We start from the raw sequence: 25,986 nt of genomic DNA on the forward strand, positions 1-25,986 counted from the left end.
CGTCAAATTAACGAGTCCACCCAACTTAACCATATCTAAACCGTAAACTTAGAAACCCACACAAAAAGCCCAACCCTTCGTCTTTCCTTCACATATAATGTTTAATTAATGCGTCCACCCACCCTAACCCTAATATAATCGTAAACCATACAAACTCACATAAAAGCCCCTTTTCTCCTATGCATGTCATAAAAATAAAAGCCTACTCATTTTTTATAATAAATTATGACCTCCTTCATTTGGCAAAAGGTGTGGCATACATTTACTTTTTTCTTTTTTTTTTTTGTTAACTCCTAATTTTGGTGTCTTCTCCTATTCTCATCGTTCGCCGTTTTTCCTCCTCCCAACCCCCTTTTTTTTCTCCTCCCCAGCCCACGCTTCTTTTCTCCTTCTCTACCATTCGTTTTCCTTAATTTCNCATAAAAATAAAAGCCTACTCATTTTTTATAATAAATTATGACCTCCTTCATTTGGCAAAAGGTGTGGCATACATTTACTTTTTTCTTTTTTTTTTTTTTCAACTCTTAACTTTAGTATTTAATCATCTTCTCAACGTTCGCCGTTTTTCCTCCTCCCAACCCCCTTTTTTTTCTCCTCCCCAGCCCACGCTTCTTTTCTCCTTCTCTACCATTCGTTTTCCTTAATTTCCACAACCCTACATCTTCTTTTTTTGTGTAGAGTTTTTTAGATGCTTCAGGTTATAGTGGTGGCAGAGGCGGTGAATGTGATGGCAGTAGAGACCAAAGCGGCGGCGACGGCTGCGGCTGCAAAAAAATGCATAGGCAATGGCAGTGGAGATCTAGGTGGCGGCGAAAGCAATAGCAAGTCTCACTCTCTTAGAAACCAATACCAAGTGAGAATTTCTTTATCTTTTTTTTTTCTCTCTCTTATTTGCTATTTGTTATCTATTTTTAACCTATTTTACAGTATTTTTTGAGATTATTTGATAGTTTCTGTTTAAGATAGGTTGGATTGGATTAAAAATTTAATATTTTGATGATATCTGTCTGTCGCATCGCGTAGATAACTACACTAGTGTTGCACTATTTAATAACAGATTATACTTTGAAAAAAGCAGTCTGATACTCTCTTATTGCAAAATAGGAAAATTAAGATTTTTTTTATGCAAAAAGCCTAAAAAATTGGAAGCGCATGGAGGGGGACTCGCTTGCTTCTCCCATAGGCTACTTCCGTCCGAATTTAGTTGATCTACCGAACCATTAATTATGCTTTAAAAATTTTTTTTTTTTTAATATTAAAAAGATGCCTATAAATTGGACGGCTCAGATCTCATCTGCCTCAAACCTTTCCCCTGTTAAAAGACAATCACGGAACCGCTCCCAACTCACGTTCTATATATACAAAGAACCCACCGCACTACCCGTACTAAGAAAAACATACGAACTACAAATCGACCGTTTGTTTCTTCACCGAGATCAGCGTCAACTCTCCACCCCACTGTCGCATATAATATTCTATGCGGACCCTCGCTTGAGCGACCAGTGGGGCTCGGTTCGTGGTCGCGCTGGCGCCACGGATGGTCGCCACGTGTCATTGAGCATCCCGAAGGCCCTGTCCTACCGGCGAATAGCGAGTTCCAAGTTCCAAGTTCCAAGTTCCAACCCCTTCGCATCGCCCTCTTTCTCTCTCCTCTTATTCTCCTCTCTCTCTCTCTCTCTCTTTCTCTCTCTCTCGGAGATGGCCGAGAATAGTAGTGGGATGGAGGAGAGTAACGGCGATGGCTACGTCTCTTCGCCCTCCAGTGAGTCTCTCTCTCTCTCTCTCTCTCTCTCTCTCTCTCTCTCTAGTTCTCAATATCAAAGCCCTAGCGTTTTGGTTTTTGATTTGTGCTTTAGGAATCAGTTAGATACCTTTTGAATCGATTATACAGTTGTGGTAGCTTGATTTATAGGTTTTTCGGTGTTATTCTTAGAATTAGGAACTGGAAGTGGTCTCTAAGTATTGTAGCATCGGGATTTGTAGGCTTGTGGGTGTGTTTGGATGGCAATTGTGATTAAGAATTGTTGTGTGTTGAGTTTTAAACCCTAAATTGCAGTTTTTGGCTAGCAATTTGGTGCTAGGAAGTGAATTTGGTACTGCAGAGTATGCGGGTGTTTGGGTTGTCAAATTTTTGTCCTAGATTTAGAAGTGTGATATGAAAAAATTTAGAAATTTGGGTTGAAATGTAGGGAAAGAGCAAGATTGGGTAAAAGAGACAGGAGAAACCCCTGCATTCAGTTGGTATCTATTTCTGTAGTAGAATTTGAGTTTACTAGTCCAGTTAGGAGCCTCTTATTTTGCTGCCTGCATGCTAGCTTGTTAGTCTCTCTTGTTTTATTTTATTTTATTTTTTGTTGTCAAAATTGTGTAAATTCAAGGTTGTAAATAGCGGATAGTGGGTACATAGCGTTTGGGGTGTCTCATAATGGAAAGCGGATAGCGGGCCCTATAGAGTGTGCTACAAGGCCATTGTGGGTTTCACAAAAAACTATTTAATATGTGACATAGCAAAAAAAAAAAGAATTAAAATTTTATTTTTTTAATTTTGAAATTTTATTTTCCGTAATTTTGTTTTAGTGTTTTTTTTTATATTTTAGAACTCTTTTCTACGGAATAAATCCCTAAAATTTAGGGATATGGTCTTAGAAGTTTTAAATTTGGATTAGATATATTTTGTATTAGAAAAATTGTTAAAATTTGGGGATTTGATTTATGGTAGGATTTAGGTATCACCTCTATATAAAGTTATAAACGTGGCGTTTCAACTAATGTCATTAGTTTTTTAGGGATGATTAATAATATTTTTGCCTTTGTCAAAGAATTGTGTTCTTCATGTATCGCTCTCTCCGTCTTTGTGCTTCATTTCTCTCAGCGCGGTTTAGTCTTGCGTCATTATATCTATATTCCTTATAGGAAATGCATATGATTTTGAAGAGAAAATAACTAGCTATTAACTTTTTTATAGTACTGCAAGCTTGTACATATTTAGGGCCCGTTTGGCCTAGATTCTAGAAAAGTCATTTATGAAAACGTGGTTTTGGTTTGGAGAAGTGATTTTGATTAAAAGTTGTAGAGCGTTTGGTTGAGTTTAGATAAAAACGATTTTTCTGAATTGATCTTGTAAAATTGTTTGACAAAATTTTTGATGTTTGCATAAATTAATATTTTTATTAAATTTTATTTAAAATAATTTAAAATCTAAATTTAAATTTGAATTAAAATTAAAATTTTTAAATTTCAAAATTGTACAAAATTTAAAATTAGATATTTTAATTTAAAAAATAATTTAAAAATTAAAAATTAAAAATTAAAAATTAAAAATTTGAAATTTGAATTTTTAAATCTAAATTTAAATTTTAAATTTCAAAGTTTAAATTTAAAATTTAAAATTTAAAATAATTTGAAATTTGAAATATAAAATATAAAATTTAAAATTTGAATATTTAAAATATAAAATTTAAATTTGAATATTTAAAATATAAAATATAATATTTGAATATTTAAAATTTAAATTTTAAAATTTAGAAATTTATAATTTTAAGATTAAAACTTGTAATTTTAAATTTTGAATTTTTGAATTTAAATTTTAAAATCTAAAATGTCAAAATTTTATCTTAATTTGAAATTTGAAAATTGAAAATTAAAATTTTAAAATCTAAAATTTGAGATTTGAAATTTAAAATTAAAATTTAAAATTTAAAGTTTAAAATCTAAATTTTAAATTTTAGATTTGAAAAGTTGAAATTTAAAAATGTGAAAATAAATTTAAAATTTGAAAATTAGAATTAAATTTAAATTTAAACATTGAATCTAAAGTTAAAATAAAAATTTGAACTTTGAGTCCAAAATCATAATCAGATTTCAAGAAGCAGCTTTTTTCTGCTTTTGATTTTGGGGCCTTCAAAATCAGTTTTCAGATTCTGAAAAGTAGAATTAGATTTTTCAACTCCCGTTGCCGAATGCTCTACTAAGCCCAAAAGTGATTCTGAGCTCAAAATCACTTCTAGAAAGCTAGGCCAAACAGGGCCTTAATGTCATTATCTTGAACACTAACTTCAAAATATTATGATGTAACAAATTAAAAAGTCAAAAAACTAGAAAACCTATAGTCAATTTAAAAGTTTTTAATCATTTATTTACCTTCGAAACTCGATCCAATCAGTTATTTTGATCCGTTTGCAATTTTCAAGCTTTTGAGCCCATAGTGCCCAGTTGACCCCGCTTCATAGTGCCCGCTTTAGTGAGCCCAATAGCACTAAAGCGGCTGCTACGAACCCACTTCGCTAAATCCTGCTTTAAACATTATGGCATAGTGGTAGCATAGTAATTCTGCTATAGCAATTGTTGTAACAGGCTAGCGACTGCTATTTAAAACACTGTAAATTGTTGACCCGTTTTTTATAATCATCTTCCCCAAGCCGGAATAATGCAATACAGACGTTGTTTTACTTTGAATAGAGATATAGTTCATAATTAGGAACATCTATGATGTTCAAAAGAATTATTTGTTCGATTTTATTGATGCAGCATTTAAATTTTGTCTTTTTTGCCCCCAGTTATGAATGATAGAAATCTTCCCAGGGCGAACACCATGCCAGGAGGGACAAAAAATGGCGAAAAGTCTGAGACATCTACAGGCCCGTCAAATCTGGAAAAATCGAGGACCGAAAGACGAAGGCAGAGTAGCCCACGCAATGATCCTGCATCTCAATTATTTGATGACAAGATCTCAGTTAAAAAGAAGGTTTGGGTTACTTTTTACCCCTCAAAATTTGACTTTATAGATGATATCTGCTGACTTGCATAAGTGCATATAGGGTTAGAACTCCTAGCTGTAATATCTAATTGCCTTTGATCCAATTAGTCTTATGTGACATGCATGTATCTATTTACTCTTGTATTTCTTATGTAATTTCAGTCATCATGACTTTCAAGCATATGTATATTGACAAATTTATAAATCAAGGAGTATGTAGATGTTTGTCCAACATGGCTAGGCCTACACTCCACAGCAGAAAGATTGATAGCAGAGTGACCAAACAATGTGGTTATGATGTTGGTGTAGCCTATTCTTTATTGACTTAGCATAGTGATAAGCCACAATATCTTTGAAAATGCCTTACTAATGTGTTAGGCTGGATACCATTAGTAATGTCGCTATGCCATAACACGGGACTAGTATTTAAAGGTATTTAAAGGCTAGAATAGTTGAAGTGAGATGACTAAAATTAGCAAAATTCTGGAGATTGATACAGTTTCCTTGACAAATTTGTCTTTTGGTTACTCTATTAATCATGTCAAATTTTGTAGGTTTGTTTTAAAAAAGCTGGTTATGATGTTATGTTGAGGCAGAACCAGTAGTTTCAAGTGTAGGGTAATGATGTGGGAAATACTAGATTATGAAGCTAATGTTCTCTTACTAAATTACTTCTGTATCCAAGGGGAATCAAACGAAGGAATCACATTTTGTTTATAGTTTGTAATTCTATAATAGGTCTCTTGCACCAGGGCCTTCGAGCATAATTTTGTACAAAGCAATAAGTATAGTGCAGAGAGTGTCATGAGTGAAATGCCCTCTATGATAAAATGTAGAGCCACTTTTGAAAGTTTAGAGAGATAATATTGCAGGAAAAAAACATAAAAGAATAACATTTGAAATTTTGAACTGACATTTAACATTCTGTTCTTAGTGTGCATCATCATATCAGTACGCACATTTCTTACAAGTCATAAGCTACTGGATTAAAATTATGCCTGTGTAAGGACCCTTTTCCATTTTGCTGACAAGCTACCAATCTAAGCTCAAAACTCTTTTTCAGATCTATCCTTTATAAACCTGATTTTAGAACTGTTCCTGGTTCATCAATTCTAGCTATCTTACTATGTAAAGTTTGCAAGTCCCCATTGTACTTTATGTGCAAAATTTGCCTTGCTCTGCTGGGAAATGGACTAATTAAATTTCTCTTTATAATTTATATCATTGTCAGTCTTTCTTTTGTTACTCTTTTAGTTGTTAATCTGTAAATATTGCAGCTGAAAATGTTAAATCGGATAGCTACAGTGAAAGATGATGGAACTGTAGTTGTGGATGTCCCAAGCAACCTAGAAAATGCTTCTCTTGATCTTGGAGGTGAAGATGTTTATGGGGAAGCAGTTGATGAGGAGTCATTAGATTCAGCAGACCTGCAATACAGGCCGCCTCTGCAAATAGTTATTCTTATAGTTGGTACAAGAGGAGATGTACAGCCATTTGTTGCTATTGGAAAACGTTTACAGGTTATCTTATTTCTACTTTAGTTTCATTTCTTTTTCTTCTATTTAAATTTTTTATTTTATTGATGGCTCTTATATTTTCTCTTCTGCCCAAATTTTAGAAAGCCCTGCATTTCATGTTTTCTAATTATTAGTTAACCAAAAACTCTGTACAGACCTATGATGGTTCATAGATCCACAATTGCTGGCTGTTTAAATTAATCAGACTTGAAGATAGAACCTTAACATTTGTTGTTCACCAAGCTAAAGGAGAACTTATCCTTGTTAGTCCGCTGAACTGAAACCACCTTCTTTTTAATATTTGTATTAGCTTATTTGGGAAGAAAACACCCTAGAGATAGTATAAATCCAAATTCTTGTTGTCTGCTGGAGTAGAATATTGGCTAAGTTGCATAATTGCGTCCTGGCTTATCTAAAATTCTAGTTAGGGTTCATTAATTTTTATTTGGCGAGTTCTATTGTCACAATGATTTGTTTATTTTTCGAGAGTGAGATATTGTGGCTGAAGTTAACACCAAAAGTGATCTTTCCATGCTTTCTGGGGTTATGGCTTGTAAATTATGAAAACGTAATCAGACTTACGAATCAAAAGTGTCTTTGCCGACCCTAGTGTTTGTCTTAGCGTGATAAATGATATTAATGTGATAATAATGTATCAGGGAGAATGCATGGCAGACTGACTGTAGCATTTGTTTAGTCTGATAACTGAGATTCATGCCATAATAGTGAATCAGGTAGAACACATGGCAGGATAATGTATGGCCTCTAGGGGTTGTATTAGGGTTTTGTTATTTCTCAGTCATCAGGTTTATATAGTTGAAGCTTAGTTAGAACAATAAGATCGGCCAGCGTCTTGCACATTTTATGTAATATTCTTAAAACATCAGACTCAGTGGGCTGTTCAGAATACTAGTATATCTTTTAGGCTTAATTACACTATACTTCACTGTACCTAGGGCCTTCTATTTCCTACATGTACCTTTTTTTTTTGGTCCAAAGACAACTAAATTATCTTTTTTGTTGATCTCTACACTACACGCAATATATCTACAATTTTTGATCGGAGCTAGTATCTCCATTAAGAAGTGCTAATTGGAAGTAGTAGAATGTATATTCAACGCATTTCGACCAGTTAAAAAAGAGAAACACCAAAAAATAGCAGGAAAAGCCTATCTTTTATAATCTTACAATTTATTCATGTCTCACAATTTTATTTAATTACTTTGCAAAAGGATTTTTCTTTCTAAAATTCTATGCAATTCTTTTCATGTCATATATACTCAAACACCTTATGATGACACATAATAGACATGAGAACCATTGCATTAACACGCACAAGACACCAATGTAAGCATTCACACGTCTGTATAATAATTATGTGTGTTCACATGTATATAGGTAAATGTGCTAAGATAACTATATTCTTCTGACAGGATTACGGGCATCGTGTTAGGCTAGCAACTCACGCCAATTTCAAGGAGTTTGTACTGACTGCAGGGCTAGAGTTTTATCCTCTAGGCGGAGACCCGAAAGTTCTTGCCGAATGTAAGTGAAGACGTGTCTATAGATATAATTTCATCTGAAGTACCACTTTTATTGCTCTAATTTAAATTGATATTATTATATGGATTTGGTAATCTGAGCAGACATGGTCAAGAATAAAGGGTTTTTACCTTCAGCTCCATCAGAAATTCCTATTCAACGAAAACAAATTAAGGAGATCATATTTTCCTTGCTTCCTGCTTGCAAGGATCCAGATGTTGATACTGGTATTCCTTTCAAAGCAGACGCCATTATTGCTAACCCGCCAGCTTATGGTCAGTTATTTGTCTGATTTGAACATTTTGGATTAACATTTTTTCTTTCTTTTTCCTGCTTATCAGTTAAATTATAATTCTTGTTTCTTTTTCATTAGAAAGTGTTCACGGATTTCTTTCTCTATCACCTTACAATCGGCTGAGAGCTTGTCTGGCCATGCTATAGGTGTAATGTTGTATGATGAAATGCTGTCTAAGTAGTGCTTTTAGCAAAAGCTCTGTATTCACATTCAGTCAACAGTTTCTCTTTGTAGTAGAATCAGAGGACCAAATCAAAGTTTCTACTTAGGAGGCTCAAAATCTTTTTCCTGCTTGGAATGCAGCAAAACCTCTAGATTTCTCTTTTCCAAACATTCTATAAAGATTGCTGTTGTTGAAAGTGGAAGTAGAAGCGGCGGCCAACCAGGCCCTTTAATATTCACCTAAATATGTCTTCCAATTCATTCTTCATTGATTCATGCATTTTAGTGGCTGCAGTTTTATCATTCATTGAAAAATCATTGCATAGATTCCTATGATCTGATGGCTTGCATTATCAAATTAATTTTGCTTTATCAATCTACCTGCAGATCGAATTTTTTTCATCTTACTCTTCATTAATAAGTTAAGCTCCTTACAAGATGCTGCTGACATAGCTTCAAAAGGGCCATATCATTGTTCTAAGGCTACTGCAACTTAATTGTATTCTGTGGTCTATCTCCTTCCTAAATATGCTTTCTTTTGCTTATCATCTAAATGGTTATACTGGTGACCAACCCTACCGTTGTATTTGCAAATTGTTCCCCTAGACATTATAACTAGAGCATCTCGTAAAACAGCTATAGATGCTGCTGGTGCTTATGTTTACCATTGCATGTTAATCATTGGATATTATTGTCCAATACTGTAAAACTTCACCGTCACTGCAAGCAGACAATATTAACGTTCTCTGACATATTAAGATTCTTTTGAAGTGAACATGCGGAGACCCCCTGAATTGTTGGTCATTTTGTAAATAGATTGCTAAACTTCATCTTTTTTTGATCGTCGCAGTCAACTTTTGTTTGTTTGTGAATTGAGTTGCTTGTTATTAGAAATTCTGTTAAAAATCCAATAGTTATTTTAGCTACAGGGTGGTAACTGCTAACTAAATCAGCTATTCATCAGCTAAAAGCAGGCAGAGCTGCAGAAATTAACAAAATCACCATCAATTTGAACAAAAAGTCCAATTTATCTGATGGAAATAGCTCTAATCAAAAGACAAAAAGTTCAGGCTTGTCAATCAGAAAATCAGGTCAGAAATGATTTCTGTAGTAGAGGGGGTTTCCAAACATATTAACCTCTATATAATCAGAACAATCAGCTTTGGTTTGTGCAAATGCATGATGAGTTTTTAACTATGGAAAGTATCACATATCATTATATTTTCACCTTTGTCATCCTCATCTATGCAGGTTTGATTTCACAAGCTTATTTCAATAAATTTCTTTTGTTGCATAAGGTCGCCATATGTAGAGTCATTGATCCAAATTGATTAGCTGTACTTTTTAGGTGATTCCAGATGTAGTAACAAAATTTATTTGTCATTCTTGGTCTATTGGGGAAGCCTGTTTTGGTTTTGATATTATCACTTTTGATGATCCAGGGGTTTAATACTAGTTTAATTTTATGCACAATGGAAGTTTGAATCCAACTGCTGACCCGGGAAAATGCTTGTTCAGGACACACACATGTGGCAGAGGCGTTAAAAGTACCAATTCACATATTTTTTACGATGCCGTGGACGTAAGTCTTCCCTCTTTACCCCCACTGTTCCCCGGGTGTGTTGTTTTTGTGTGCGTGGTTTCTCTCTCATGTTCACCTTGTATATATTTGAACTATCAAAATTGCTGCAGTCTATGACTTGCCTATCTAATTATCAGGCCCACAAGTGAATTTCCACATCCTCTTTCTCGTGTCAAGCAACCTGCTGGATATAGAGTGAGTTAATATTATGCTGATGTAATTTCAAGTTTATTATCTATTTCTCTTAATTTTCAGCAGAATGAGTTATTTTTTTTGATTTGGTAGTTTTTTTTTTTACTAATTACTTTGGAAACAATATAATGAATTACCAATTAGTGGTAGCTGAATAATTTTCTGCCTTTTAGATCACTATTTTATCCATGCTGTTGGAGTTTTTGTCCTTTTCTAGCTACATTCATTTTTTACATTGTGACTAATGAAGTTTATTTGGTTAAAACCGTACGGAGCTTACCTGAACTTATGTTGACTTTGCCAAAATATCTGAATTTTAAAATTTTTATTCTAGTTCCTAACATATCATAATTTTGATTTTAGTACTTTGTTGTAGAGAATGGTATGTCTCTCGAGAAAATGAAATAGGTCATATTATTCCTCCATCTAGGATTTCCTTCTTTTCCCAACCATGGTGAGCCAGACTGTCCTCTTCAAGCTCTTTTTCCTCCATTTCTAGGCTTTCACTTCTTGTGTGTCATCTTCACTACATGGTTATTCTGACTCTTACCTCTTGCATTTCTATGCCTTGAGGGATATGAAGCAGGAGGCTTATTCCGTCTTCGAAAAGTAATGGATAGGGATACTATTGAGTTTCTTTCATAAACAATTGCGTGTAGCATTTGCTAAGACTTTCATCAATGTGATAACTTATTTGTCTTCTTACTCTGGGCACTATGATTTATATGTCTAGATACGGTTGCACTTGTGTATTGAATAATTTGTTCTGTGATATGTTGGTTTATGATGAGTAGATGCATTCAAGAATTGTGTTAACGTGGGATCACGTACAATTTTATAAGCTTTATGCATTGTGTATCAACAAATCAGGCCCCTGTTGACTTACGTGATTCACGTAGGAAGTGAGATAATCTGATAGCCAATACTTTGGTACATATCAATGGTCTAATCTGTTTTCTTATTTGGTACCTATGTCATAGGCTTATTTGCTTTATTAATGGTTTAATTTGTATGACCTTATTATTAGTGACAACTCTATATATTTCATTTGCATGTGGATGATGTGGGCCTTTTTGTGTTATGAATATTCTACAGTCTATCATCCTATTATTATCACGTAGCATTGTAGAAGTCACATTGTATTTGTTAAATATAAAAATATAAAAACACAATTCTCTACTAGCTTAAGCTTTTGGAGAACAACGGTTGTTTCATATAATTGAATATGGTATCAGAGCAGGAGGTTCTGAGTTCTAGTCACGCCAGAGTCCTAACATAAATGATTTCCTCCCATTTAATTCAAGTCTACGTTATCGGCCTATCAAAAAGTCTTGAGCCCAGATGTGAGGGGAGGTGCTAAGTATAAAAAAAATTATATATATATATATAAGAACACCGTTCTGTAGTAGCTTAAGCTTTTGGAGAATAACGGTTGTTTCGTATTATTTAATAGTAATTATCAGATGGTTAATACTGTGTTGAGTCTTGTGAAGTCAACATGTATGTACACGACGCATCTTTCTATGTGGTCTTGATATCTAACTGATGTAATGATATTTTACATCATTTTCAGCTTTCATACCAAATTGTTGACTCTATGATTTGGCTGGGGATACGAGACATGATTAATGATTTCAGGAAAAAGAAGTTGAAGCTACGACCTGTCACTTACCTAAGTGGTGCACAGGGTTCTGCTTATGACATCCCTCATGGATACATCTGGAGCCCTCATCTTGTTCCCAAAGCTAAAGGTCCTTCTCCAATGCATGCTTAATTAGTTTGGACTTCTATTAGAAGAGAAACATTATATTTGCGGTTAAAAGAAGAATCTGGATATATGTAATCTTGGACTGTTGGACATCTAAAAATATGGAATTTTGTATGCCCTTCAAAAGCGTATTTCCTTATATATGGTTATATACTGGTTCTACATTGCAAAAATTCCCTCTTTGAAGAAAAACATTCATAATACAAAAGCAACGTGCCCTGATGAAGTGGATGATCTCAACTCTTTTGAAAAGAACTGCACTTGACAACAAATGAATTTTGTAAAAAAGAAAAAGAAAAAAAGAGCAGCACACAGCTGGAAAAAAAGAGGCTATCAAAGCTGCGCTATATACATAAACAAATCAATTTTTCAGGTATATATTTATAAATGCCCCTGGATTCTCTTTTCTTGTTGCATTGTTAGTTCTTAAAGTCAGTGTTATGCATGCTTTTGTTATCAAGTTTGCAAGCTCATCTATCTAATATGAGTACTTTGCAAATTCTGTGGATTATTTTACTTCCATTCGTGGGTTAGTCCGTTGGCCTCAGAATTTCTGGAAGGTTCTTCTTTAATTGCAGACTGGGGCCCCAAGATTGATGTGGTTGGATTTTGCTTCCTTGATCTTGCTTCCAACTATGAACCACCTGAATCACTTGTTAAATGGCTTGAAGCTGGAGACAAGCCCATTTATATTGGATTTGGTAGCCTAGTAAGTAACATCTTTGCAGTATTTTCTGAATATACCTAGCAATAAGTTGTGGCATTATTTCCATATTCCATAGTCTTTCATCATGTCAATTTTTGGGTATGTTTCTTGCTCAGGAACTGCATCTTGTTCTTATTAGACCCAATTGAAAATGAGCCTTGCTTAAGTTCGTCTTAAAATATAAATGTTTTAGTAGCAGACTGTATTTTGAATATTTGATTTTATTATTTGATGTAAATTTAGGATAAGGACTATTAAGTGTACAGTTTAGAGACCTTTCGGAGGTTTTGCTTCCAAAAATGAATTTGAATTTGAATTTGATTGTGAGGTGTAGACAAGCTCCAGTATTATGTTCTCTTAAGATATTAATATCACTTAGCAGTAACTAGCAAGAAAACAATGAAGAGGTTAAAACACTTCAACGGTCATATGAAAACACTTGTGTCTGTGCTCGGTTGAGTTGTAGAACATCATTCCAACCTATGATTTTCACAGGAATTGCAATACTCTATTTTCAATGTTGGCAATGCATTATAGAGGCCCTGGGACTTTCGTATCCTTCCTCTGGCACATGCATACATGATCGTGTTTCTTTAAATGGTTAAAAAAAGAGAGAAAGAAATTGGAGTCTGGACAACCTAAGTACTCAGAAGAACTTAAAATTGATCTAAGTAATCGGGTGTTATCTTTAGTCTGCCAATGAATGAGTCTTTTCTTTCATATTTTGTCATGAAAATTAATCGCCTAAAAACTTGGTGGGTGCAACTAATCCCTTCATGAACCCTACTACCTAGCCATGTAATTTCCATTAAAAAACAATGCAATGGCACAATGTGTACCTTTAATTTTGTACGGCAGGTGGTCAAAAATGAAATCCATCTTTGTCTTTTGAAAACTTTTTAATGTAGGGACCTTGTGGAAAAATGAATAGCATTTGCCTATAGTTTTGCTATTTATATGTTGCCTCATGCATAGATCATTTGTGACCTTGCTGAAACTTGAGTTGCATGCTTGGCAATGAGTCCCTGAAAGTTCAATATAGTGCAATCCGGGGATTCAAGTACTGACCATGCTTTACCAATGAGTAATTAGCATAAAGGCGTATCACACTGCCTTGATACAAAAATTGTTCCTATGCACATAAGTTAATTAGGCATGCAAAACTATGCATATCTTTGGGTTCTTTGTTCATCAATGGTAAAATCCAAAAGAGTCTCTGATTCCACCGAGTTGACTTAGAACCAAGAATTTAAGTGCTGATTGGTATGGCCCGTGCCCACTGTGCAGTACCATACCAACAAAATATTGGCATGATAAAACTCCGGGCTGATACCACAACACAGAACTCTATTTTCTTTGGCATTAGCAAGTATTTATCAATAAAGTGGAAAAGATTTGATAAAGATATATAGTAAGCAATTAGAATATATGGGTGCCAAAGAAAATATATATTTCATGTTATAATGTGTCGGCACACAGGTTATTTTTGTGAATGGCAGACATTGGTATGGTACGACATGTGCCTTGCCATATCGTATTGGCAGGTGCTTGGCACTATCCCGTGCCACAACACTAAAATCCTTACTTAGGACCTATAGGTGAAACAAAGAGGTAGAAGTGCACAAATTTTGGTCTAGAGCTTGGCCTGAAATTGATGAGTTCCATTCCAACCAAATAATAAAACCGGCCACTTTAGAGCATCATCCAGTTCAGCATTCTCCAAGCAAGCAAATAACCTCTTAGTGAATTAAGGAATATAGAAGATTGTTATTTGCTTATTCTAATTAGCTTGGAATGACTAGTGGTTCTTTGATGTTGTATTACGAAGTCATGCTCAAGGACATTTTTTCTTGTAAATGTGATGTTTGGGCTGAAAGTTACCTTTTTGTCTTGCAATGATTGTAAATGCTTTAAAAAGTTGGCATTGACCCTTTTTCTTTACATGTCTGTTGGCAATATGCTAGCCAGTACAAGAACCAGAAAAAATGACTAGAATCATTGTAGAGGCACTTGAAATAACAGGACAGAGAGGCATTATTAACAAAGGTTGGGGCGGCCTTGGGAATTGTAAGTTTTTAACTTTTGTAACCTTTTCTTGCTGATGTAGTGAAAAACATAGCGTTATGTTTGTGTCATTCTTCTTTTGTATGCACAAATTCTTTAAAAATCATGTTAATGATTGATTAACTATTTTCAGTGGCAGAGGCAAAAGATTTTGTATATTTACTGGACAATGTTCCCCACGACTGGCTCTTCTTGCAGTGTAAGGCAGTGGTAAGGCCCGGTCATGCATTTTGAAAACATTCCAGTGAGTGAAGTTGTTTTTTTTTTCCCCATAGACAAAAATCAATATATGGACCATTAGTGACCGTGGACTAAGAAGCAGTTGAAGTTATAGCTGGATTTCCTTTCCAATAAAGATTCGTTTGCAAAACCTTAAATTTACCAATTAATGAACTCTCTTTCGCTGATGTACTCTCATCTGCACCTATTCTCCATAGTTTTTTTTTTTTTTTCCTCTTTCTTTTGGCTCTTTTACTATATAAAAACCACTTAATATTCACAATATTAGCATTTTATCCCCTTCCGATCTCATTAATCATTCAAGAATTGTTAGGTAGCTTTGAAAAATATTCTTTCCCACTAGAAGAGTTTTAATAGGTATTTTAGATTAAATCTTTCAAACAAATCCTAATAAAAATGTGATTCGAAGGGGGTTACATGCTAAAGCCTTTTCTTATGTTTCCCAAATGGGACTGTTTGGATGTCCATACATCCTGACCACGGTTTTCTTTTATTAGCTTAGAATTAATGTGGTAATTGTTTGACCGGGAGAGTGAAAAGAGGTCTACAACCACATAATATAAGTATCCTTCTAAATTGTCTCTCAAGTAAATCAACTCATAGGTGGAACCTTCTATTAAAAAAATTTGGAATTATTAACACTTCAAAATAGCTAAAATCACACTCTTTGGTTGTATCTCGAAAGGTTTCCCATTCACAGTCTGCACACCTAAATCTGTGCATCAGCAACATAGTTCTTCTGCCTTATGAACAGTTCTGCCTTCTTCAGCTATATTTTGCCACTGCAGTCCATGACAACCAAGGCCATCTAATCCCTTCTCCTCAGTGGTTAACCACCAATATATGCCTTTCTACGTTCTCTTCCTCTTTCAACAATACTGAAAAGGCCTGAAATTCCTCTTATGGAACCTCCACTTATATATGCTTGCCAGTACTAAATCCTTTTCTTGAATTACCATTCTTTTTAGTTTATAAGATGTGCAGGAATGATAGGGGAGGTCATACCAAATGAGAAGTCAGATAACAATCTTGAACTCATGGTCATTGCCACGCCTCGGGGTTCTTTTGGAAATCCTTTTTAGGAAAACTAGCGAAAAACGTGTAGATTTTTTTTTTTTGAAACACCTTTGAGAACACCCCGCGGACTTAACACAGACTCGCTGCATGGACAAAGAATTTCCTGTACAACGGACAAAATCTCCTTTGTACATGCACGGCGTAGCACCATAGCACAAGTCAAGCACATATACAACCACATAACACAATATTCTAATGATTAGTAAATAACAATAATCCCAGAATAATAATTATCTATATCTATTCATTGATATAAGAATATTAATAGGTAATGTACTAAATTGATCCAACAGATAAGAAAAGCTAAACTAGATATTGGAACATAGAGTTCTATGAGGATCAATTAGGAACACCGCTATCTAGTATCGTCTTCACGCACCGTCCCGACTCTCACGGCTTGTGTCACCTGAAAAATAGTGGAGGTGAGAACATGTAAACATGTCTTCCCTCCCAGTGGGTACCGCAAGCAGACGAAGGCTAGGAGTACTCACTGGCAAGAGGAGGAAAACAGTCAAAGCAATAAACAGATATTGTAAGGTCCGTAGCAAGGAGATAATAATAAGAAATAAATGTGAAAATACCGTTACTGAACAGAAAATAACAACTAAGTATAATCAACAGGTATACCGGAATAGTAGCAATAATGGCTAAGAAGAAAATACAACTTCCAATCAGTATATAACTATCTGCTACTGTAACTAGCCATAGAACGTACCATTGCATCAACTGGGTGAATTAAGCCAATAACCAAAATCACTGTTGTATTGGTCGAAAGACGTCAGACTAAACAACATCTTGCTCGCTCACCTGGCATGTAATCTTATCAAGTACCTTGTAGGGCTCACGGTTCGGAAGTACGACAACCTTTTCGGAAAAGAACACCCTCTTGCGGTGGATCAGACCGCTGCTGTACGTGAAGATGCTCATGAGCTGTGGCAATCGATGTAACATGCTAAATGGCGAACAACGGCAACTAGTTGAAAGAACAATCCACAATGTCCGACCAAATCAAGTCCACTAATCTCGAATGAAATGTCACCATGTCACTGACCTATAAGGTCTATATAATCAAGTCGCCAAGTATGAGATATGAAAGGTCATCATGTCAAGTCATGCAATAGATCACTAGGGATGTTACCAATCGCAAGGTCCACTAATGTCTAATCACGTTAAGTTCGAATACGAGTGTCACCGACTACAAGGTCCATTAATGTCACATCATCTACTATGATCATGCCAAAACAGAAGTTCCACTGACTACAAGATCAACTAATGTCAAAACACAAAGTAGATGGCTATGAGTGTCTCCGACTCTAAAGTCAACTAATGTCAAATCTTCTACGAGTGTCACCGACTATAAAGTCAACTAATGTCAAGGTCATCTACTATGAACACACGATGGATGACTCAGTCAACAGGAATACCGCTCTACTACTAGATCATGATGATATGGAATAGAAGTGTAGAGTGACTAACTACGAAAACAAGTAGTGTACGAAAGCTCAACTGCATCAAGCAAATGGAAGGAGACAATAAAGATAGAAATCACTGAGCTGGCACCACTTTGCCGACTTCGGATCGCAGTACCCACCTCGATCGATGAGTAAAGCCAGGTCGACGACACCCGTCGATATCTCCCGCCACAGTCTAGACCTATACAAAATCCTACCAAACACGTAATTAGCTCAAACCCACTTATTACAAAAGTCTGTGATTCCAGATGAATCCAAACAGACGAACAATCGGGTTTTCTGATCCCGTGCAACGGTCATCGGAAAATCGCTCGATTGTCGCACTGACTCGTCGGAACGTCACGCCAACCCATGGGGCATTCCAAAACAAGTCCCACACAAAATCTACCTCGTTCACTATGCCAATACATCAATTTAATGCCGTTGGGGCGGCCGCACATATAGTGCGTCAAAACGAAAAACCGAGATCCCGAAAACCACTGGTTTGGCTCCCGAGGTGCCCTTTTTTGGCACCGGAGCCACCCGCAGCCCTTTTGCTGCAACCAGAGGTGCCAAACCTCACAAAAAAATCAGCCAATAAGGCTCACACTCTGCTGCGAACAGCAACAACTCGCGCGATAAGAAACCACGCCTGAAACGGCTCGATTTCGGCATTTTGGGGTTCGGATTAGTCCTAAAGTGTTTCGAAACACTCCGAAATTAATTCAACCATCCACGCTGTCCCAAAACATTCACTTTTGGGTGTTGGGACAACCGCACGCTAAATGGTGCGATCCGGGTGCAAAAACCCTAAAATCAACGATACTGGTTTCTGGAAATCACCGTTTTCAGCTTCAGAACCCACCTTGGGTCGTTCGCTGGTCCATGTTTCACACCAGCGACTTTCCAACCAGCCAACGAGGCTACTCCACAGCTACAACCAGCAGCTAAACCCGTTCCGCGAAAACGGAGCCAAAAATGCCCACGATGTACACTTAAATCCACATTTAAGGTGCCGATCGCCACAAAATCCCATTTGAGGGATTCTCGAGCCTCGAACATCAAGTTTGAACATCCGAAAGCTGAACCATGCAATCCGGAATAGTCCCGATGCAAAAAGCATCACAACGGCACACCGACGAACACCCGACGCACGATAAATAACATATTAATACAAAGCATATAGCCGTACCGCTGATTCCGCTACTTTGGAATCCGAATAAAGGCACAATCCAAAAGGTCTTGATGCAACAATACGTGTGCTCGCTGTCCGGAGCGAAAACGGTGGCTGGAAGGTTACAAATCAGGTAGAGAACCTCCCATAACTTGATCCTGAAAGCGGCCACGGCCTTCGCGCACACTAGAGCTTCACCGATCGTAGCAAAGGTGAGCACGACACTCCATAGGGTCCCAGGAGTGCGGTGCTCACGCTCCGGAGACTCGCCGAAGTCTCGGCTGGAAGCTCGAGCTTTGCCCAAGATAGCTCCAAGAATAAAGGAGTAGCACTCTAGCAGAGCTAGGGCACCTCTCCAGCAGCCACTAGCGGCACGGCAGCGCAACCCCAGGCCAGGGGAGAGTTGCCGAGCCCAAGGGAAGTGGTCGGCGGCCCTGGCTGGCTCCCAATCAGCCCTGCGGCTAGGGCAGAACCAAGCGTTGCTGCGGTAGCTTGAGGGTGCTTGGGGCGGCGCTGGCGGACTCCCTGGGACTGTCGGTGATGACCTAAGGCGGTGCAGCGTGGCGGCGGTGTCCGAGTGGAGCCCTGCGACCGCACAAGATTTGTGGGGCTCACCTCGGTCGCAGCGGCTTCCAAAGGCATAACGATGTCGAGGAAGCCTTGGGGAGGGTTGCCGGGGGTCTCAGGTGACGACGGCAGCTGCCCAAGTCGGCGGTGGCACAAGTACAAGGGACTCGGGTCCACCAATACCCGAGGGAGAGAGAGAAGGGGAGAGGAGAGAGAAAGGAGAGGGCCCTTTCTGCCAGCCGTGGGGGATCACCGGCGGCGAGTGGCGCGTCGGCGGGGACAGGGAGGAGGAGGCCGAGGATAGAGGGAACTAGGGTTGGGGTTTCCCTCTCTATACACATATACATATTATATATACATATACATGTATCAAAGAGATGGAGGAATTGCACCATTGTCCTCCTAACACCTCTGAATTCTGCACCTAGTCGTCACGGGCATAAAATATTTTCACTCTAGTCCACCGTCAAACCATCTTGTGCACTAAGGTACCCGAAAGTCGCATTTTGGTCTGCAAATCCTCTCGATCACGAAACTCTCCCACGACTTCATCTAAATGCCATATTGCATAGGAAAACCCAAATTCCGCAAAATTTGAGACATAAGGTCCTCTTTGAGTCTACATTCATGTAGAACCTTCCATTCACCAAAACTGTAAAATTTCTCACATAAAAGAATAACCTCTTTGTGAAGTGCTCAATTTTGGCACGTTGCAAAAATAGCAATTTAGCACTCTAATTATTGAATTTTGTTCCAAAAACTCACCAGTGCGTGTAATATGCCCAGTGGCACTGACCTATGGATTTTCATGCAAAACGAAACATCGAACACTTCTAAAAAGCAAGAACATCGAGTAATCAAAGGCCAATATGCGATAAACTCTGATTTCCTCGAAAACCGTCCATCAAACATGAAATCGGGCAGTGCCATCACCTCCGACATAGCTGGACCATTGAAAATGACCTATTGGATCATCCGAAACGGAGTCCAATTCATGTCCGAAGCCATCCTCTATGTGATGCCTCAAAAGAAAACACAGGTTACTATTCACTTTAAGTGAAAAGTAATAATCGTGTAAAATCTTTATTTTAAATCATTTTTCGCTGAAATTTGATGGGTAAGTTTAAAATTAAAATACACATGATAACATTTAAAAAGTGGTCAAATTTACATAGGGAAAAAAAATCTCGGCCCCCACAGTCATGCAAGGAAACATCAACTCAAGCATGTAATCGACTGGACAAAGACCAGTTTATAGCTGTGGTCAAGACTTGAGAGATTAAATGATGTCAGAGTATTGATACCAGACGAATTGCTATATTGGCCGGACAAAATTGGACAGTTTCCAAATTGGAGTAAACAGTGGATAACTGGTTAATCTCAACTGTGTGAGGTCATGCACTTTTCTAGTCAAAACAACTTCAGATTATAGTATTATAAGAGATAAGAGACAAGAAAAACATGTAGTTTGTCATGTCAAGTTATGCTGCAAGAAATTCATGCCAGTTAATCAAATTGGAGCTAAATACCAGGATGCAGGAATATCAACGACCTTTTGAGTTTTGACATGCATGAATGGCATGGGTTTTCTTACATACAAGTAAGAATTGTTGTCCATCTGCAAATCTACACCTAACATCCAAGTCCCTTCCTTTTGTCTCTCCTCTTGTCCTTGTCCATAAAATCTTGACCTCGTTGAAATTCTCATAAGTAGTAGTTTAGGGGGTAGAAAATGGGTATTGCATGATCTCAGGTGCAAATCAAAGGAAGGAGAGGAAGAAATTTTACAAGAACCAGAAAATCTTATGAAGGGGTATTAGCTCCTACTTTTCTATGCTGAGTGTGGTAGTACAAAGTACAGACTGATACATGGGACTGTTTTGATACAACTTGGCAAATCGATATAACATTTTTGCGACCATTGTTGGTTCCTAATTGTACAAAATTATCCTTCAGGTGGCAGAAGGAATTACAGATGCTACTTAATAAGAGTATTGCTTGTAAAAGTGTAGCTTGTTTCTCGAGTAAACTCTTCGTAACACATCTTTTATAAATATGGTACAAGAACATTTAAATCGTTTTATTCTAACATCAGAGCCCTGGATACTTGTATTGACTTGATGAGAGATAAATTATATATTTTCAATGGGCTATAATCTTTCAGTTCACACCTGTCAGGTGCATCATGGTGGTGCTGGAACAACAGCTGCTGGACTCAAGGCAGCGGTACATTGACTCTGTGTGTGTGTGTGTGTGTGTGTGTGTGTGTGTGTGTGTGTGTGTGTGTGTTGTTATGTAGGTGTTTGCAGGCTTATATGTGCAGGTTTATGTGTCATCATAGTTTGAGGTTGATCTATACTTAGTTGTCTAAAACTGCTTTTTTACGATGTGCAGTGTCCAACAACCATTGTACCCTTTTTTGGTGATCAACCATTTTGGGGGGACCGTGTGCACAGTAGAGGATTAGGACCCCCTCCTATACCTGTTGATCAATTCACATTACAAAAATTGGTTGATGCTATAAAATTCATGTTGGACTCGAAGGTAAATTTTGTTCAAAGTTTCTTTTATGTGTTTCGCACGATTTGTTCTTACTGGTGTTATTGTTGGTCCCAAAGATTTAAGTGCTATGGCACGGGGTCGTGCCGGAACTTGCTGGTATGATACAGCACGGTGCGTGCCAGGCCGTGTCGATGTGTATCGGTCAAAAAAATGTGTGCCGACACGTAATGGCATAAAATGTTTATCTTCTTTAGCAACAAAATATGCCAATTATTTATTATGTATTTTTATCAAATCTTTTGAAAATTATTGAGAAAATTACTTACTAATTTCAAAAATAGAGGTTTTGAGTTGTGCCATCGGCACCGGGGCTGTATCGTGCCGTTATTTTGCTGACACGATACGGCACGGTGGATAGGGCCCGTGCCAGTGGGCGCTTTAATCCTTGGTTGGTCCTCTCCTTATTACTGATATCATTTCGTCCTCTCCTTATTACTGATATCATTGTTACTGTAATTACTAAGCTACCGTTTGGTTCGGGGTTAAGGATAAACTAGTTATTCTAGGGATAGGGTTAAGTTTAGGGTTAAGGTGGGGTTAGAGTATTTTTGTGTTTGGTTGGGGATTGGAGTTAGTCCAGAATAGTGAAAAATAGTGTTTGGTTGGAGTAGGTGGGATAAGAAGGATAGTGGGTTATTATGAATAGAAAATAGTGTTTGGTTGGGGTTTGGTGGGGTTAGGTGGGGTTAGCTAACCCAGAATAACCCATTTAAGGTGGGGTTAGCTAACCCCACCCATTTTTAGAAGTGTTTGGAGATAAAATGGGGGTTAAGGGGTTATTCCACCCCTTAACCCCCAACCAAACGGAGGCTAAAGAAATTTAGTATATTGTTGTATGCATCATAATAGAAACCAGGTTTTCTTCTTATCTCACACTTGCACGTCCTCTACCACCAATTTTGATTCTCATACTAAGGGGTTCTTGTCCAGAACAAACATTTAAATTGATTGTTGTTGCTGAAATTTAGAAATAGAAACTCCTCTATGCTAGCACAAGAGATCTGCGGGTCAGTTTCTTATTACATTTATTATTTCCTCTGTTCTTTTCATATATTTATCTAATATAATTACTTGGAATTAGGATTGGACATTTAGTTAGTTGTGGATGTGAGCTCTATATTAGACATTTTTCCAATAAAATATAGATAGATTGAGTTGCAAAGTTGTAAAGCTGTATATGGAGGGAGCCAAGATACACACCCATAGTTTTCATAGGATGAACTAAAGTTGGGAGGGATCTTAAAATTGGATGATAGGATCTAAAACAAATAAGTTGATGGCATTTAGGAGGGAAAAAAAAACCAAGAAAACAAAGAGAATAAAATCTAAGAGGTGCTAGTACAATATATAACTAATTGCATTAAATGTCTAGCCAAAGGTTCTCACAAATCTACAGTAGAGAGCAGATCCAGAATGTTGGACCATTGGTAGATAGTTGAGCTCCAGGAGGCAACTGCTCAATGAGCAGATCATAGAACTAGGAGAAAGAAGTAAAATGCTATGAAATTATGTAAGATACAATATGGCTGACAAGGATTGTGAGAAAGTGGTTTTTGAAGCAATGTTGAGGACCTGATATCTTTAATCCTAGTTAATTATTAAGGTACAAACATGATAAATAAAACCTTTCTAATTTTGAAATTCGGAGGAAAAGGGTTAGAGGAGCTTTAGTAAAAGCAAGGGCATAATAATATAAGGGCATAAAATAATATAACATTGTTATCATGCCTTAACCTCGTAAAATTGGTGTTCACAGCTTTTAAGTTCAGAGCAAATAGGCAATATCTTACTATAAAGGTAAATTTGTGAAATAAATTTATTAATAGGGCAGTAAGCTGAAATCAGGGGGTAGACTTCCAAGATAAAAGATGTCTTTTGAGGTACTGAGTGTTTGGGAGATGTTGTATTGATTTGGTTTAGTTTATTCAAGTAAAATTATAAAAGTTACGAACGTTCTTAGTGTAGAATGGGCATTATACTGTCAAAATATTTACGAGAGGCATATCCCTAATTGAGGCAATCACTTTTTATTCAAACTTATGGGACTGAATTTTAATGCAAACTAGAGTAATTGTATATTTGTGGAGCAGAGTGAATTTCCTTTAGCAACAGCTTACTCAGATGACTGGCATCAACTTTATACTTGTTTCCATTGAGTATGGACGTAGCTTATCCCAAACATTTAAGATTAGCTTTGATGGCGAATGTTGTATGCTGATGACACCATTTCAGTGGAACTCAGTGAAATCAAGGATTGCTTTACAATGGCACCCTTATGTGCCAGTCTGGCACCAGCAGGTTTAAGGTTCTGCAGCATATGCATGCTGCATACAGGTCCATGCACGTGGAAACATCTTGCCATCGCCGTGTTATTAATGAAAGAAGGGTAACAAAACAAACAATAGGTCTTACTATTCCCACATGTTCCATTAGGAGCATTCCTTTGCTATTTTCAAGGAAAAGGTGTGTGTATCGTATTTTTACTTAATACTTCCCAATTCTACCAGAAATCCTATAAAGAATCTGTTACGAGCGGATTCATTGAATTGGTTTATCAATAGCCTTAAGTCAGAATCCTATTTTGACTCTGCACCATTGATTCTACTATGATTATTGATCAATAATGGCGCAAGAAGAAGGGGTGATCCATATCATCTTGACTTGTAAGCTGTGTTCGGGGGGGAGTTATTGTCTATCGTAGGCCTCTATGGTAGAATCATATCTTTTTTACCAGAAGTATCCAACAATTTGTCTTACTTGATCATCAAATTCGATTCAGTGGGATCTTTCACTCACATTTTTTTCCACCAAGAACGTTTTATGAAACTCTTTGACCCCCGAATTTGGAGTATCCTACTTTCACGTGATTCACAGGGTTCAACAAGCAATCGATATTTCACGATCCCCCTTTACCTTTTCTTTGAGACCAAGATACATTTATAATTTCATCCATCTCTTTCATTTATTTCTTTTTTTGAAAGGACACGACGAGGATAAAGACCCTCTTTAACCTCAATTGTACGAAATCAATTTTTAGGTCCAGAGATTCCTTAACTCGAACACTACAGTGCAAGTGTGTTGAATCAAGAGTAATGGGTAATTAACTAACCTATTTATTACTATAAGCAAAAAATCTCAAATATCCTTGATCGTGGAATTACAAATGGTGTTGGTGTTGCAAGTTTTTTTTTAACTGTCACCAATGTACAAAGAACGGGCAACCCTTTATGGGTTGTATCCGAGGATATGGAAAGGGATGTTTTTATGTCAGCAACAGAAGCCCAAGCTCATGGCATTGTTGATCTTGTAGCGGTCGAAAATGAAAATACTGGGGATTTCGTATAAATCTATTTTATTTCAAACCATAATTCAAATTTTCTGTGATTTGATATTAAATAGAAATAATTCATGATTGCCAAAAGTTTGATGGCAATCTTTGACTGTCTTATAGTGCTATGGGATATCTGTGCTTCCTCGGCCACAAGGGGCGTTCGAGTGGCAGTAATTAGCAGTGTCGTGGCAGTCCACATGATGGAAAAGTAAGGGCACCTGTGGTCTAACAGGGAGAGGTCTGATTAGGAGTAAAGAAACTGTAACATAACATTAGTGTACGAGTTGATTCCCCAAAACTGTATTCAAAACCGTTGTTTTAAAGTTTCTTGCTGTAGGCTGATTAAATGTTCTAGAGCATGAAGAATGGTGTTGATCTTCAATTTATATTAAACTTCGCCGAAGGGAGAAAGTTCTTTTGTTTGCTAGTCTTATATTTAATATTTCATAGTTGAGAATGATCAAAATCATGAATTTCTAATTTCTATCAGGTGAAAGAACGGGCTGTCGAGCTGGCTGAAGCCATGGAATCAGAAGACGGTGTGACAGGAGCAGTCAAAGCCTTTCTGAAGCATCTTCCGCCGAAAATGCCACCTCAACCTCCTCCGGCGCCGTCAAGCTTCATAGACCCACTTCTAGCCCCTGTAAAGAGATGTTTGGGCTGTTCCTGATTCTCCTGCATGCACCTCTTCCTTTTTGTGGATCCATCAACAACCATTTTTCCAGCCTCAAAAGGAAACAAATCGAACTTTAGTGTAACTATTTTGTGTAATATTGTCTTTTATTTTGTTGTTTCATTATTTACGAGCTATCATTTTCATACGAAATGCAACAGTAGGGGGCAGAAAATTAATTTCTCGAACGTAATATTGCCAATTTTATTCTAATTGCAATTGTTCTCTTTTGAATACAGAGTAGAAATATTAGTGGCTTCCAAGGTTGGATGATCTTTCTGTTGTTGGCTACTCACAGTAGAAAGTAAACCTTCTATTTGGTCCTGA

The 25,986-nt window shown here is 37.0% G+C and overlaps 1 protein-coding gene across 2 annotated transcripts; it reads left to right on the top strand.

The window, feature by feature from the left end:
* LOC109707348 (sterol 3-beta-glucosyltransferase UGT80A2-like) lies at positions 1,607 to 25,986 on the top strand. 2 transcript variants are annotated; one of them, XM_020228560.1, is made up of 14 exons: positions 1,607 to 1,762; positions 4,557 to 4,744; positions 6,034 to 6,276; positions 7,707 to 7,818; positions 7,920 to 8,090; positions 9,791 to 9,854; positions 9,992 to 10,049; positions 11,620 to 11,797; positions 12,393 to 12,523; positions 14,485 to 14,587; positions 14,718 to 14,794; positions 21,272 to 21,319; positions 21,488 to 21,637; positions 25,477 to 25,986. In XM_020228560.1, exons 1-14 carry the CDS (start codon positions 1,699 to 1,701, stop codon positions 25,654 to 25,656), a joined length of 1,767 nt encoding a protein of 588 aa, XP_020084149.1. In that variant the 5' UTR covers positions 1,607 to 1,698; the 3' UTR covers positions 25,657 to 25,986. The 2 variants fall into 2 exon arrangements, with proteins under 2 accessions (XP_020084149.1, XP_020084150.1); XM_020228561.1 differs by lacking the exons at positions 21,272 to 21,319; positions 21,488 to 21,637.

Source organism: Ananas comosus, linkage group 3 (assembly GCF_001540865.1).
Source record: "Ananas comosus cultivar F153 linkage group 3, ASM154086v1, whole genome shotgun sequence".
NCBI lineage: Eukaryota > Viridiplantae > Streptophyta > Magnoliopsida > Poales > Bromeliaceae > Ananas > Ananas comosus.